This window comes from Canis lupus, chromosome 19 (genome assembly GCF_011100685.1).
Source record: "Canis lupus familiaris isolate Mischka breed German Shepherd chromosome 19, alternate assembly UU_Cfam_GSD_1.0, whole genome shotgun sequence".
NCBI lineage: Eukaryota > Metazoa > Chordata > Mammalia > Carnivora > Canidae > Canis > Canis lupus.
Window position 1 is genome coordinate 21139912 of NC_049240.1, and position 12189 is coordinate 21152100.

At 35.7% G+C, this 12189-nt stretch overlaps 1 protein-coding gene across 1 annotated transcript in view; it reads left to right on the forward strand.

Annotated features, from left to right (window-relative positions):
- Window positions 1-4611: 4611 nt before the first annotated feature.
- Window positions 4612-12189, forward strand: part of LOC119864422 (rho GTPase-activating protein 20-like) — a 54901-nt gene continuing 47323 nt past the window's right edge. The window contains exon 1 of the mRNA XM_038565232.1: window positions 4612-4715. Within this exon, the coding sequence (XP_038421160.1) occupies window positions 4612-4715 (104 nt within the window). The remainder of the gene's footprint in view (window positions 4716-12189) is intronic.

Here is a 12189-nt window from a genome sequence, read left to right on the forward strand (position 1 = left end):
TCTTTAGAAAATTACTATGAGATCATTCCCATAGTAAATATTTGGTATATTTTTGATCACTGTTAATATGAAAAAATTTACCTTTTTTTCTAGAAGGAAAAAACTAAGAAGAAATAGCCCCTGAAATAAAAAAAAACATATTTCATCCCTGTCATGCCTTGGTCTTACATGGAGGAATCAATACCCTCAATCAATCTATTCAAATGAATAATCTGAGTTTAATGCCTAATTTTTACAATTAGCCATAAAAAAGGGGGTAGGCTGACCCAGGTTCCATTTTACCTCAGCTCAGCCTCAGGCTTCAGCTGGAGACTCTCTCATCTTTAGGTTGACACTACAGAATTTAACAGAAATTGAATAGTTGATTAATTTCTACCTATTTTTCAGTCAGAATTAGTGAATTTTGGCTTGTGTGTAATAATGAGGGGAATTAATGTTTGTTTCTTCACAAAGAAATTCTATTTCTCTTGTTGTACAAGATGTTACTAATAGTGAAAATTGGGGATTTTTCTCACTTCTTTCATACACTAGAAACTTGTGTTCACAAGAATTGAAGTCAAATGGAATCTTCCTTATCATTTTTGGTATTCATTAGAATACTAAATAAGTTATTTTTCAAATAAAAATTACTTTAAAAATTAAAGTACTTTAAAGTACTTTAAAAATTAAAATAAAAATTACTTTATTTTTAAGAACAGTATCTACTTGGGGCCCTTGGGTGACTCAGTGGTTGAGTGTCTGCGTTTGGCTTAGGTCATGATCCCGGGGTCCTGGGATCAAAGTCCCTCACCAGGCTCCCCAGAGGGAGCCTGCTTCTTCCCTCTGCCTATGTCTTTGCCTCTCTCTCTCTGTGCCTCCTCGTGAATAAATAAAGAAATCTTTAAAAAGAAAGAAGAGTATCTATTTGATAAAATATTAAGATATTTGTACTAGTAGAAACCCGTGAAGAATTTAGAAAAAGGGACTGAACTTAGCTCACACCCATCTTAGACATCACATTCCTCATCATTAGTTATTTTTTTTAATTTATTTTTTATTGGTGTTCAATTTACTAACATACAGAATAAACCCCCAGTGCCCGTCACCCATTCACTCCCACCCCCCGCCCTCCTCCCTTCTACCACCCCTAGTTCGTTTCCCAGAGTTAGCAGTCTTTACGTTCTGTCTCCCTTTCTCATATTTCCCACACATTTCTTCTCCCTTCCCTTATATTCCCTTTCACTATTATTTAGATTCCCCAAATGAATGAGAACATATAATGTTTGTCCTTCTCCGACTGACTGACTTCACTCAGCATAATGCCCTCCAGTTCCAATCCACGTTGAAGCAAATGGTGGGTATTTGTCATTTCTAATGGCTGAGTAATATTCCATTGTATACATAAACCACATCTTCTTTATCCATTCATCTTTCGTTGGGACGCCGAGGCTCCTTCCACAGTTTGGCTATCGTGGCCATTGCTGCTATAAAACATCGGGTGCAGGGGTCCCGGCGTTTTCATTGCATTTGTAATCTTTGGGGTAAATCCCCAACAGTGCAATTGCTGGGTCGTAGGGCAGGTATATTTTTAACTGTTTGAGGAACCTCCACACAGTTTTCCAGAGTGGCTGCACCAGTTCACATTCCCACCAACAGTGTAAGAGGGTTCCCTTTTCTCCGCATCCTCTCCAACATTTGTTGTTTCCTGCCTTGTTAATTTTCCCCATTCTCACTGGTGTGAGGTGGTGTATCATTGTGGTTTTGATTTGTATTTCCCTGATGGCAAGTGATGCAGAGCATTTTCTCATATGCATGTTGGCCATGTCTATGTCTTCCTCTGTGAGATTTCTGTTCATGTCTTTTGCCCATTTCATGATTGGATTGTTTGTTTCTTTGGTGTTGAGTTTAATAAGTTATTAAGGAATGTAGAAATGAAATAAAAAATGAATTTAATTTGGTCAAAAGATGAAGATGACTATTAACTCACTGTCGTGAAATGACGAATAGTTACAGAATAGACTATGACCCCTGCTCCCAACATTTGTAAGAGAATGCCTCTATCTTAGAACAGAGGATATCTCCCTAGAATTCTGCAAAACTCCCCAGTTCACTGGGGCTTACCTTTTGGCATAAAGATTAAGGTAGTGGAAAGCAAGAAGGACATCATGTTAATACAACTATAATAAATGACTATTTTTAGAAATAAAAACTGCAGTTCTCCTCCTCTTCTTCTTAAGTCAGTTTACAGTAGATTATCGCTTTCTAATTTCTGCTGAGATAATCCAGTTGGGTCAGTGATTGAGAGTAAAGAAACACAGTAAGACCTTAGAAGAATCTATTGAAGTAAAAGCTTTGTTGTAACACGTTTTAAATATTTCCAAGCTAGCAACTGGCTTTATTAATATAATGCCTTGAGATTTATCCTCTCACTCCCAATATAAATCCCATGAGAAAGCTGGGCTGATGGCTCTGGGGACAGAAATGAGGCTGAGGGTAGGAAAGATGAAAAGGTTACTTCACGGTCAAGTGGTTACAAACATGGGCTTATGAGTTAGGCTGTCTGGGTTCAAACCCTGTCTCCTGCATTTGACAATTTATTTAAACTTTCTGTGAGTTTCCTTATTTGTAAAATGGAGCTAATAGAGACCATCTAGTGTAGTTGCTTGAGGATTAAATTTTTATATTTATATTTATAAAATATTTAGAACAGAGCTTGGCATATGATAAGTGTTCAAAACGTTATAGGAGAGTAGAAACCACACTCTGGGCTCTAGGATCATTCCTTGGTTCAACTAATCCTGGTGCTTTATTGAACTAAGGTTATTGGATGGCTTTTTCCAGGTCAATGTATTTGGAAGTTTCCACACAGGATCTTAGGTGTCTGTATATACACAGATACCTATATTAGAAAGAAAAAAATCTGTAAAAACAAGCAGATACCTGTCTATCATTCCCCTTGGGCATATATTTTTGACATGACAATGCCTTTTGAATTACTATCTAGAAAAATGATTTTATCTGTTAATTGACTATGTTCCATAAAAATCTTCAAGCACATAGATACAGGCACTTGGCTGTAATGTTGAAATAAAAAAATGTTGAAATAAAAAAATATGGAAAGATATTGGTATCCATCATATTTATATTCATTGTGTCCTAAGCTTTGAATCTACATTATCCTTCAAGTGGGCTTCCTAAAAGATTATTTTTATTTCATAAATCCCACTGAAGAGTTTTAGCTCTAATTTTTCCATGAATCAGTGGAGTCATAGGGATTTTTGCACATGAGGTGTCTTTCATCTCAGTTTAGTTCAGTGTTTTCCACATGTGTTTCTGAATACTAAGGAGTTCCAGAGTGGAGGATCCAAGTTCCCCAGGCATTCCTTATAGGACTTGTAACTGTTTAAATCTCAAGCCCACCTGCGAGTCAAAGTTGTGAATTAACCAAATTAATCAATTAATTAATCAACCAAAATAAATCAATGGTGGTTTTTATCTTTGAGGTCAAAGAAGATTAGGCAGAAATTATCAAAAACCCATTTCACCCCTTCTTACCCCTCAGAGAAATGGGAAGTATCCATGACTTACATATAAGACCTCCGAACCACTGATCTTGGATTGATTGATGGACAGATGGATGGATGGATGGATGGATGGATGATTTTTCAGTTGGGCTCAGTCTGTAGGCTAACAATTTTTTTGTTTTAGCCAGAATCTATGGGAAAATGGTATGGACAAAATTTTAAGAAAGCAAATTGAAAATAACCTATGCTTTAAGGGCTAGAAAATATTTTTTAAATTAAGGTTGAAAGTAACTTTTAAATCTTTCTGATCCAAGCTTGTTTTTTTTTGTTTTGATTTCATCTCTCTCCCTCACACTCTTTAAAAGATTTATTTGTTTGTTTGTTTGTTTTTTATTTATTTATATTTATTTATTTATTATTTATTTTAGAGAGAGAGCAAGCATGAGTGGGGGGAGTGGCAGAGGGAGAGAGGAAGCCGACTCCTCATTGAGTGGTGAGCCCTACACAGGTGCATGATCTCAAGAGCCTGAGATCGTGGCCCAAGCCAAAACCAAGAGTTGGATGCTTAACTGACTGAGCCACCCAGGTGCCCTTGGTTTGTCTCTCTTAAGAAAAAAATTGTATAACTATTTTTATAAGTCATGTATCATGTACCTTTGTTCAGCCCCTCAAACACTTTTTGAAGTATGCAAGTCATAAATGAATAATTAACTGCAATAATAGCCATAAAATTATGTGTAATAGGTAACAAATCCAGCAATAGCAAATGAATTAATGGTTTTCCTACAAAGCTCTAAAATATACAGTGGTTACTCAACACTCACCATTCAAAAATATGGCTATTTGCTGCCATTAGAGTGTTTTCAGTTTTCCAAGCCAGAGTTTGCTCAACACACACATTGCAAAGGCCCATCTAACCATTTGCTGTGTGTGCACAGAGGGTAATAGAGATGTGGGAGACCTGATTTGCCCCGGAGCAGTGAGAACTGGTCTCTAATGAACACAGCTGTTCCCATAACATTTTGAAATGAACTAACAGAGGTCATGTTTGGGATCTTTCTAGGTATAAGAAAAACTTTAAGATAAAAAAAAAATACCACTGAACACCATGTGGATTGCCAACTGCATGGATACAGTGGGAGATGCCAACATCAGTTCTGGGAGGTCCTTTGTGTTGGGCTGGCCCACGGTAAACTTTGTGGCCACCTTCAGGTAAGACCGATGCCTTGGTGTCCTGTATCTACATGGCTTGAAAAGGATAACATTGAAATCTATTGTCTACCAAGCTGGTGACTCACTTTTTGACCTCCCATGACACTTGTTTTGCCTTGTACTTGGCCTAAGAAGGTGCTTATATCCACATGGAAACAAGTAGATAATGTATAGTGGGAACTACTGGAGTAATTTCCTTCAGTTTTGATCAATGGTTTTTCAAATGGGCTCTATAGCCACTTGAGGAGTTAGGAGTTCTAGTTCTGTGGAAGGAGAATCAACAGAGTGAGGTTCAAGGTCTCCTCTCCAAGATCCTGCCCTCTGATTCCCAGGGAGTATCTGCATTTTTAAATCACCGGAATAGATTTCTTGAGCAAGTACTATTAAAGGGTCCAATTAAATTTGAAAAATTGCTTTTACACTCCCAAGTTAATTCCCTTAACATCAGTATGTAATTATACAAATAAATTGATCATGCCGTTGGATACTAGGTTGCCTGAATTGCTGTGTACAGATTATCTTAGTTGGTGACGATCTAAAACAAAATATGATTCCATTGAGTAGAGTTTAGTTGTGTAAGACACATTTTTAGGCTGACAAGAGGATGGGGAATGTGGATCTCGACCCTGGATATCCTGAGCAGACACCTCTGAGTTTACAGGGATCATGCCACACTTGCATCTCTGTTTGAAACATCCACACCCCAAGCCTCATTCCTGTTTTATGCGGTTGTACTTAACACACTGCTTTCTTCTCCTCACCCCACTCCACCAAAATCTCACAGGTCATCATAAATGTAAGACAACAAAAATCTTTACAAGTTGTTAATTTATTAATCCTATAATGCAGCTGTTGAATTAATGAAAAATTTTCAAATCTTATTAGGAAGAAACATGTATTTATATCCTCTCTGCAGGTCTTCTTTTGCATAAAGATCATCAGTTCCCATTGCTTAATATCTTCTCCAGGTTGCAAGTGGAAGGAAAGAGTTTCAAATGGGAATTTTAAAAAAAAGGGAATATATAAAGTGTTTGGTAGGGGAGTGTCCAAAAAAAAAATTTCCCCCTAATAGGAGGAAAATGTGGAAGCCATTTAACTATTAGTTAAAAAGGCTGTATAAATAGATAGAAGGCACATATAACAACATCTGGCACCTAATGCTTTTGTTATTGATTATTATTACTGTTCTGCGGATTGGCATGAGTAACTAGAAGCTGTGTCTATGCACCTAGGCAGGTTGGGACACTAAATGGGCATTCTACTTTCTTGATGCGACAGGTCCTGAAATGGTGATGGAGAGGGTGGGGAGTAGTGTTGCTGGTAGAATTATAGAATGTGACAGCCACTGTAGACAGTTTGATGGCTCCTCAATAAGTGAAACACAATTACATATGACCTCCAGACACATATCCAAGAGAAAGGAAAATATATGTCCATGCAAAAATTAATACACAAACGTTTGGGGGATCCCTGGGTGGCGCAGCGGTTTGGCGCCTGCCTTTGGCCCAGGGCGCGATCCTGGAGACCTGGGATCGAATCCCACGTCGGGCTCCCGGTGCATGGAGCCTGCTTCTCCCTCTGCCTATGTCTCTGCCTCTCTCTCTCTCTGTGTGACTATCATAAATAAATAAAAATTAAAAAAAAATACACAAACGTTTGTAGCAGTATTGTTGACAATAGTAAAAGAAAGAAAAGAAGAAGGAAAGAAAGAAAGAAAGAAAGAAAGAAAGAAAAGAAAGAAGAAAGAAAGAAAGAAAGAAAGAAAGAAAGAAAGAAAGAATAAAGAAAAAGAAACCAAGTGTATATCAACAAATATACAAAATGTGGAACAGGAGCTAGGGACAGGAGGGAAGGGAGAGTGACTGCTTAATAGACACATGTTTGCTTTGGGGTGATAAACATGTTCAGTCACGATGGTTGCACAGAACGATGAATATACTAAAGGTCACTAATGGTCAATTTTCTTTTATGTGTAATTTACCACAATAAAAAAAAATGCTGGTAAGTGATAAGCCCACATGTGAATGAGCCTTAAGACATTTGCAACTTTGGATATTAAATGCTGTGAAAATTTTAGCAGAGAACATACTGATCTTTAGTAATTTTGCATCAGGGGATTGATCTTTCTCAGAAGATCACAGTGATGAAGAATACGGTTTTTAGGAACTAATTTAACATATTACAATCTGCCATATGTATAAAGAAATAAAAATATTACAGGTGTTTTTTTCTGAAAAAGATATTCTTGTTTCTGAGCCAAGACAGTTCCATCAAATTGCTAAATTTCTTAAATGTGATTTAATTTGAATGGTAATATTCTTTATATCCGAATAGCCCTTGCAGCTGCAGGAACACTCTGAGCTATAATTAACCTTTTTCCAGTTCTGGAAACTAAATATCAAAGTGGTTAACAACATGCCCGTGATCACATAGCTTGCATCACATAGTCACAATTAAGTTTTCAGATTTGAAATCAACTTTCTTCCTCTTTAGGATCTACTTCCCATTGCTTTAATAGAGTCCACCAAAAGCCCAACTCTAAGGGGAGTACAATTTACACATCACATCCCTTAACAACGGGCTCCTGATATTTTTAATCTGGAATGGTGATCTTAATATGTTAGTAGGAGTATTGTACGTTCCTCAATTTTTTCTTCTCATTTTTTAAATTGCAGTTCTTCAGAACAAAAGGAAAAATGGCGTTCTTACCTTCAAAGGTATTTTGTCAATGTATTATTATAAGTCTTTAACCCATGATGGAAAAAATGTAGATCTCTTCAAAGCAGTGCCCCCAAACTATGTTCCCTTCCCTTAGTAGAAATTGTTACACTATCCTCCAATGATTTCTTATTAATTGTACCCTGGCCATTACTACAAATAACCTGCTCTCCTTTACATGCATATATTGCTTATTTTTTATGAAATTCTGGTTATCACTCTCATCTTCCCCAGCTCTCCAACCTCATGATTATAGCTAACATTATTCTCAAAACATATATTAAATTTCCATAAGTGCAGTTTACCCTACCGAGTAATGCTGAAAGCAACTTCTAATTCCTACATTTGAAGGTGCTAGTATGCCCTCTGGTCTAGCTAGGCAGGAAAGCTTTGGTGACTGGATCTGCTGGTCAAATCTCACATGACGAGAGTGATCCATTGTTTTCCGAGTCACAGCTTATTTTCCTGAAATATTTTTGCATGTTTCCTTCTGACCCAAAATTTGGTTTTGCTGAGCTTATTTATATGCATTTAAAAATAACAAAGTACGTTGAAAACATGATCAACATAAATTGATTGGAAAGTAAGGTAATTTATCCTACTCTATTTTGGGTTACTATCAAATTCGATTAGGTACATCATGCTAGCCAAAGAGAAGGAGCAGCCAAAAAGCATTCTCCTCAAAATCTTCACTGAGAACATCAAGAACTGTGCCTGTGTGAGTATTTTTAAGACCAACAATTAAATTCTGAGTTCCTAATTCTGACTGAATGAAAAAGATGGAGATAGAGGTGGAGACACAGAGAGGGAGGAAGCAGTGAGTTGGGGAGAGAGAAAGAGAGAGCAAAAGGTAGGAAGAGAGAGAGAATATTTAGAAAAGTACCATGAGGAAAAATGTATTTTCCCCCTCTCCATGTACTGCTTTATAGACCTAAAAACTGCGTCCTAGGTAATATGAAGCAAGAGGAATACATACTACAGTGCTTAAGCAAGGAAAGAGTATCGGATGTTAAGTGTCTATAACATTTCTCTGGATCCTTCTAATTGCTTATAGTGGCTTGTAATACAGTGATTTAGAATCAACCATTTTTTCCCCAGTGGCCACCACTTACATACAGAATGGTCTGGATTGTCTCCACAGTCCTTTTTCCCCTCCAGATATTTTATTTGGTATAACTATAAACTCAGAGAAAAGTTGTAAGTATAAAAGTAATACAAAAAGACCCCGTATACTCTTTCTCTAGATTCACCTATTGGTAACACTTTATTCCATTTGCTTTATCACTTATTTTCTTTCTCTCTGTCTATTACATGTATGTGTATACTTACGTTTGAGGGTCATACATATACTATGGCCCTTTTTCCTTAAACCTAAGCATTTCTTAAGAATAAAGATATTCTACAGTTATCACCTTTAGTGAATTTAACCTTGGCATAATACTTTACTCTGCCATTCCCATTCTCATTTTGTCAGTTGACCTCAATAATGTCTCCTTTCTAGTACAGGATCCACTTAAGGATCAGGTGTTTCATTGAGTAGTTATGTCAAATGCAGAGGAGTTTTAAAAAGTCTTTTGTTCCAAGGAATATCAGGATTGAATTGAACTAAGAGGGATGACACTTTTAAGGGATCAGCATATTTCTATTTCAATTTCTTTATACCGTGGGGAGAAAAAAATCAAACCAATTGGCCCAGTTTTTGTGTGTAAAATTTGATTTCTGAAATTGTAGTACAGTAGCCAAGACATTTACAGTGATGAACAAGATACTTTGGGTATCTTTAAATGCATTTTTTTGTGGTTGTTGTTATAGTTTGAAGTAGCTCTAGATCACACAAAACATTATTTGAAGGTGGAAAAAAAAGATATTCCTGGATAAAGCAAAAGCCATGCAAATATTTTGATCTGTTGCTAAGTGCAGGCTAGATGCACTGCATGAAGGAGAGAGAATTCTCTAGCAGCAGAGCACATTCTCGTCTCTGCCTTTGATATCAATTGTGGCAGTGGTTTACATTCAGAACTTTCCTTGGAAAATTACCTTGAATTTTTAAAAATCAACTTTATTGAGGTATAGTTTGGGTGAAATAAACATTTCTGATGTTCTTCACCCATTATTAAAGATCCAGGTTTCCCACTGCACTGTTTCACTTCATCGTAGAAAGATGATTCTTAGCATTCCTTGTGCAAAACTGGTGCAAACAGATTTACTTAATTTCTTTTATCTGAATATGGCTTTATTTTTTGACACTGACTCTTGAAGGATATTTTTGGGGATGTAGAATTTTGTTTGCAGATTTTTTCCTTTTAGTCCTTTAGATGTCCAGTCTTTTGCTCTTGATGCTTTCTGATGAGTAGTCTGTGATTAAACATTAATCCTCAGTAGGTGATTTGTCATTTTTTCTCTAGCTGCTTTCAAGTTTTCTCTTTATTTTTGGTTTTTAACAGTGTGGCTAGGAAGTACCTAAGCATGGTTTTCTTTGAATCTGTCCTATTTGACATATTCTGAATTTCTTGAATTTATAAATTGATGCCTTCACCAAATTTGGGAAATTTTAATCATTATTACATCAAATATTTCCTTCCTCATTATTTCTCTTTCTCTCCTTGTGACAGTTCCATTTGCATATCAGACACTTTCACATTGTTCAGAGATCTCTCAGGCTCTGTTAATTTTTTCAATCTTTTCCCCCCTTTTCTTCTTCACACTGGATAATTTCTAGTATCTATTTTCAAATCACTGACTTCTTTTCATCATCTCCATTATGCAATGTAGCCTAGTCAATAAATTTTTAAAAAATATTTTTTCAGATAAAAATTTCTATTTTTAAATATTTTTCCTCTCAAAAAAGGAAAAGTCATAAATACTTCTTATTTCTATACTAAGATGCCTCTATTTTTGTTTATTGTGAGCACATTTTCATTTGTATCATTGAGCATTATTGTAATAGCTGTTTTTGGCTAATAGTCTAAGCATCTAGATCATCTCAGGTGTGGCTTCAGCTCTTGAAAATTGATCTCATTTTCCTGGTTCTTCATATATTAAGTAACAGTTTGACTCATGAACAAAAACTAACTTTTCTTTTTCTTTTGAATTATTTCAAAAAATAGTTTGTTTTTCTGAAGTTATTTGTTTAGAGAGAGTTCCTTCTAATGGAATTTGTCTGTTGGGAGATCCTACAACATGCAGGAAAATATACATACATCCCTTGAATTACTATTTCAATGACTATTTGAATGACTATTGAATTACTTTTGGACCATCTGTGATATCAAGTAATTGCATTCAATTCATAGGAAGAAAAATACAATGAAAGGACAAGGAATGAATTATGAAAGAGCATCTTTTAACTTTGCTTTTAATATTTTCAAGGCCTGTGAGTGTCCACTTGTGCTGTTTCTTCTTTATGCACTGTTTCCTGAAGGACACAGGCCCCATTGCCTAAAAATGTTACAAAAACTGTATGCATAGTAAATGTTCTGGTTACATATTCTCTTATTTTAAAATGACTTTTGTAATTGAGATAGTTTTATAGATCCATCTCAGATTCCTATTAACCCCTTTCAGAAAATTTTCTGTAAACTTTTCCTAGTTGTATGGAGCAGTTTCTCAATGTATGGTCTGATAGAGAGCTATTATAAGTATCTACTCACTGGCAGAGTTGTGAATAGAACATAAACTTCTAACATTTCCAGTCTCATTTCCTAGATTCATTGGTTTTATTTGTCTTAACAGATTGCAACAATGGAAGTCTTAGTTAATCATGATGCCTGACAAAGAAAATACAGACTAAATAGTAGTTTTTAAAAAAGTGTCTTTCATAGCCAGTTCTTATCTGATTTTACTGAAACCGACTATGTAATTACAAAGGAACTAAGCCATACTATACAAACACAACTCAGTAAGAGAGGAAAGTATCTAGTGCCTTCCTTTAATACTATCCCCCTCCCACCATTTTGGAAATAGCCTTATGGAGCTGAGGGTCACCCAAGTGCCCTCTTGGAATTCTCAGTTTTTCTCTTCCTTGCTTCAGCTGCTGTATTTTGTATGCCACAAATTCTTGGAGGGAAATATATGTTTTACTGACATGTTTCCTACTAGCTTCATGTTACATAAAAAAAATGAAAATATAATTAAGGGTTCGTGTTCTACACGTGCTTTACTTTGTCATTACCTGAAAACAAGCTTTACCTTTGGAGTATGGATAATAATTTGACAATTATTTGGTCACATGCTTTAAATCTAAAAAAAATTTGTAGCAATTTTTCTTATTTATTTTTTACAGTCCGTAACTATAACAGTGACAAATTCCGACACGGCAAATGACACTATCAACATGTTACTAACAATGCTGGGAATAACCGTAAGTTGCCTATAAACTATTTTTAGTTTACGAACCAACTTTGACTTTTGAGATTTGTGTGTGTGTGTGTATGTGTATGTGTGTGTTGTGCACCTCCCATCATAAGACAGCTGATTATTGTAGATAACAGTCATATTTTGTCCTTCCAACTTTAGAAATTGAAGGCAGCAAAGCTATAGTATTAGCTTATACATGAGTGCTATCTTATATTCCCATTTTAAATTTTCTGAAAATTCAAAGTCATAGCCTAAAATTGGGCTATAATTTTAGAGTGCTAATAACAACATGCAGTTTATTGTATATATTTTAAATACAGACAATAACAATGTTTCTAAATTTCTTTTTTTTGTTTCTAAATTGTTCTCTAAATTTCTCAATATTCCCCTCCTATTGGAC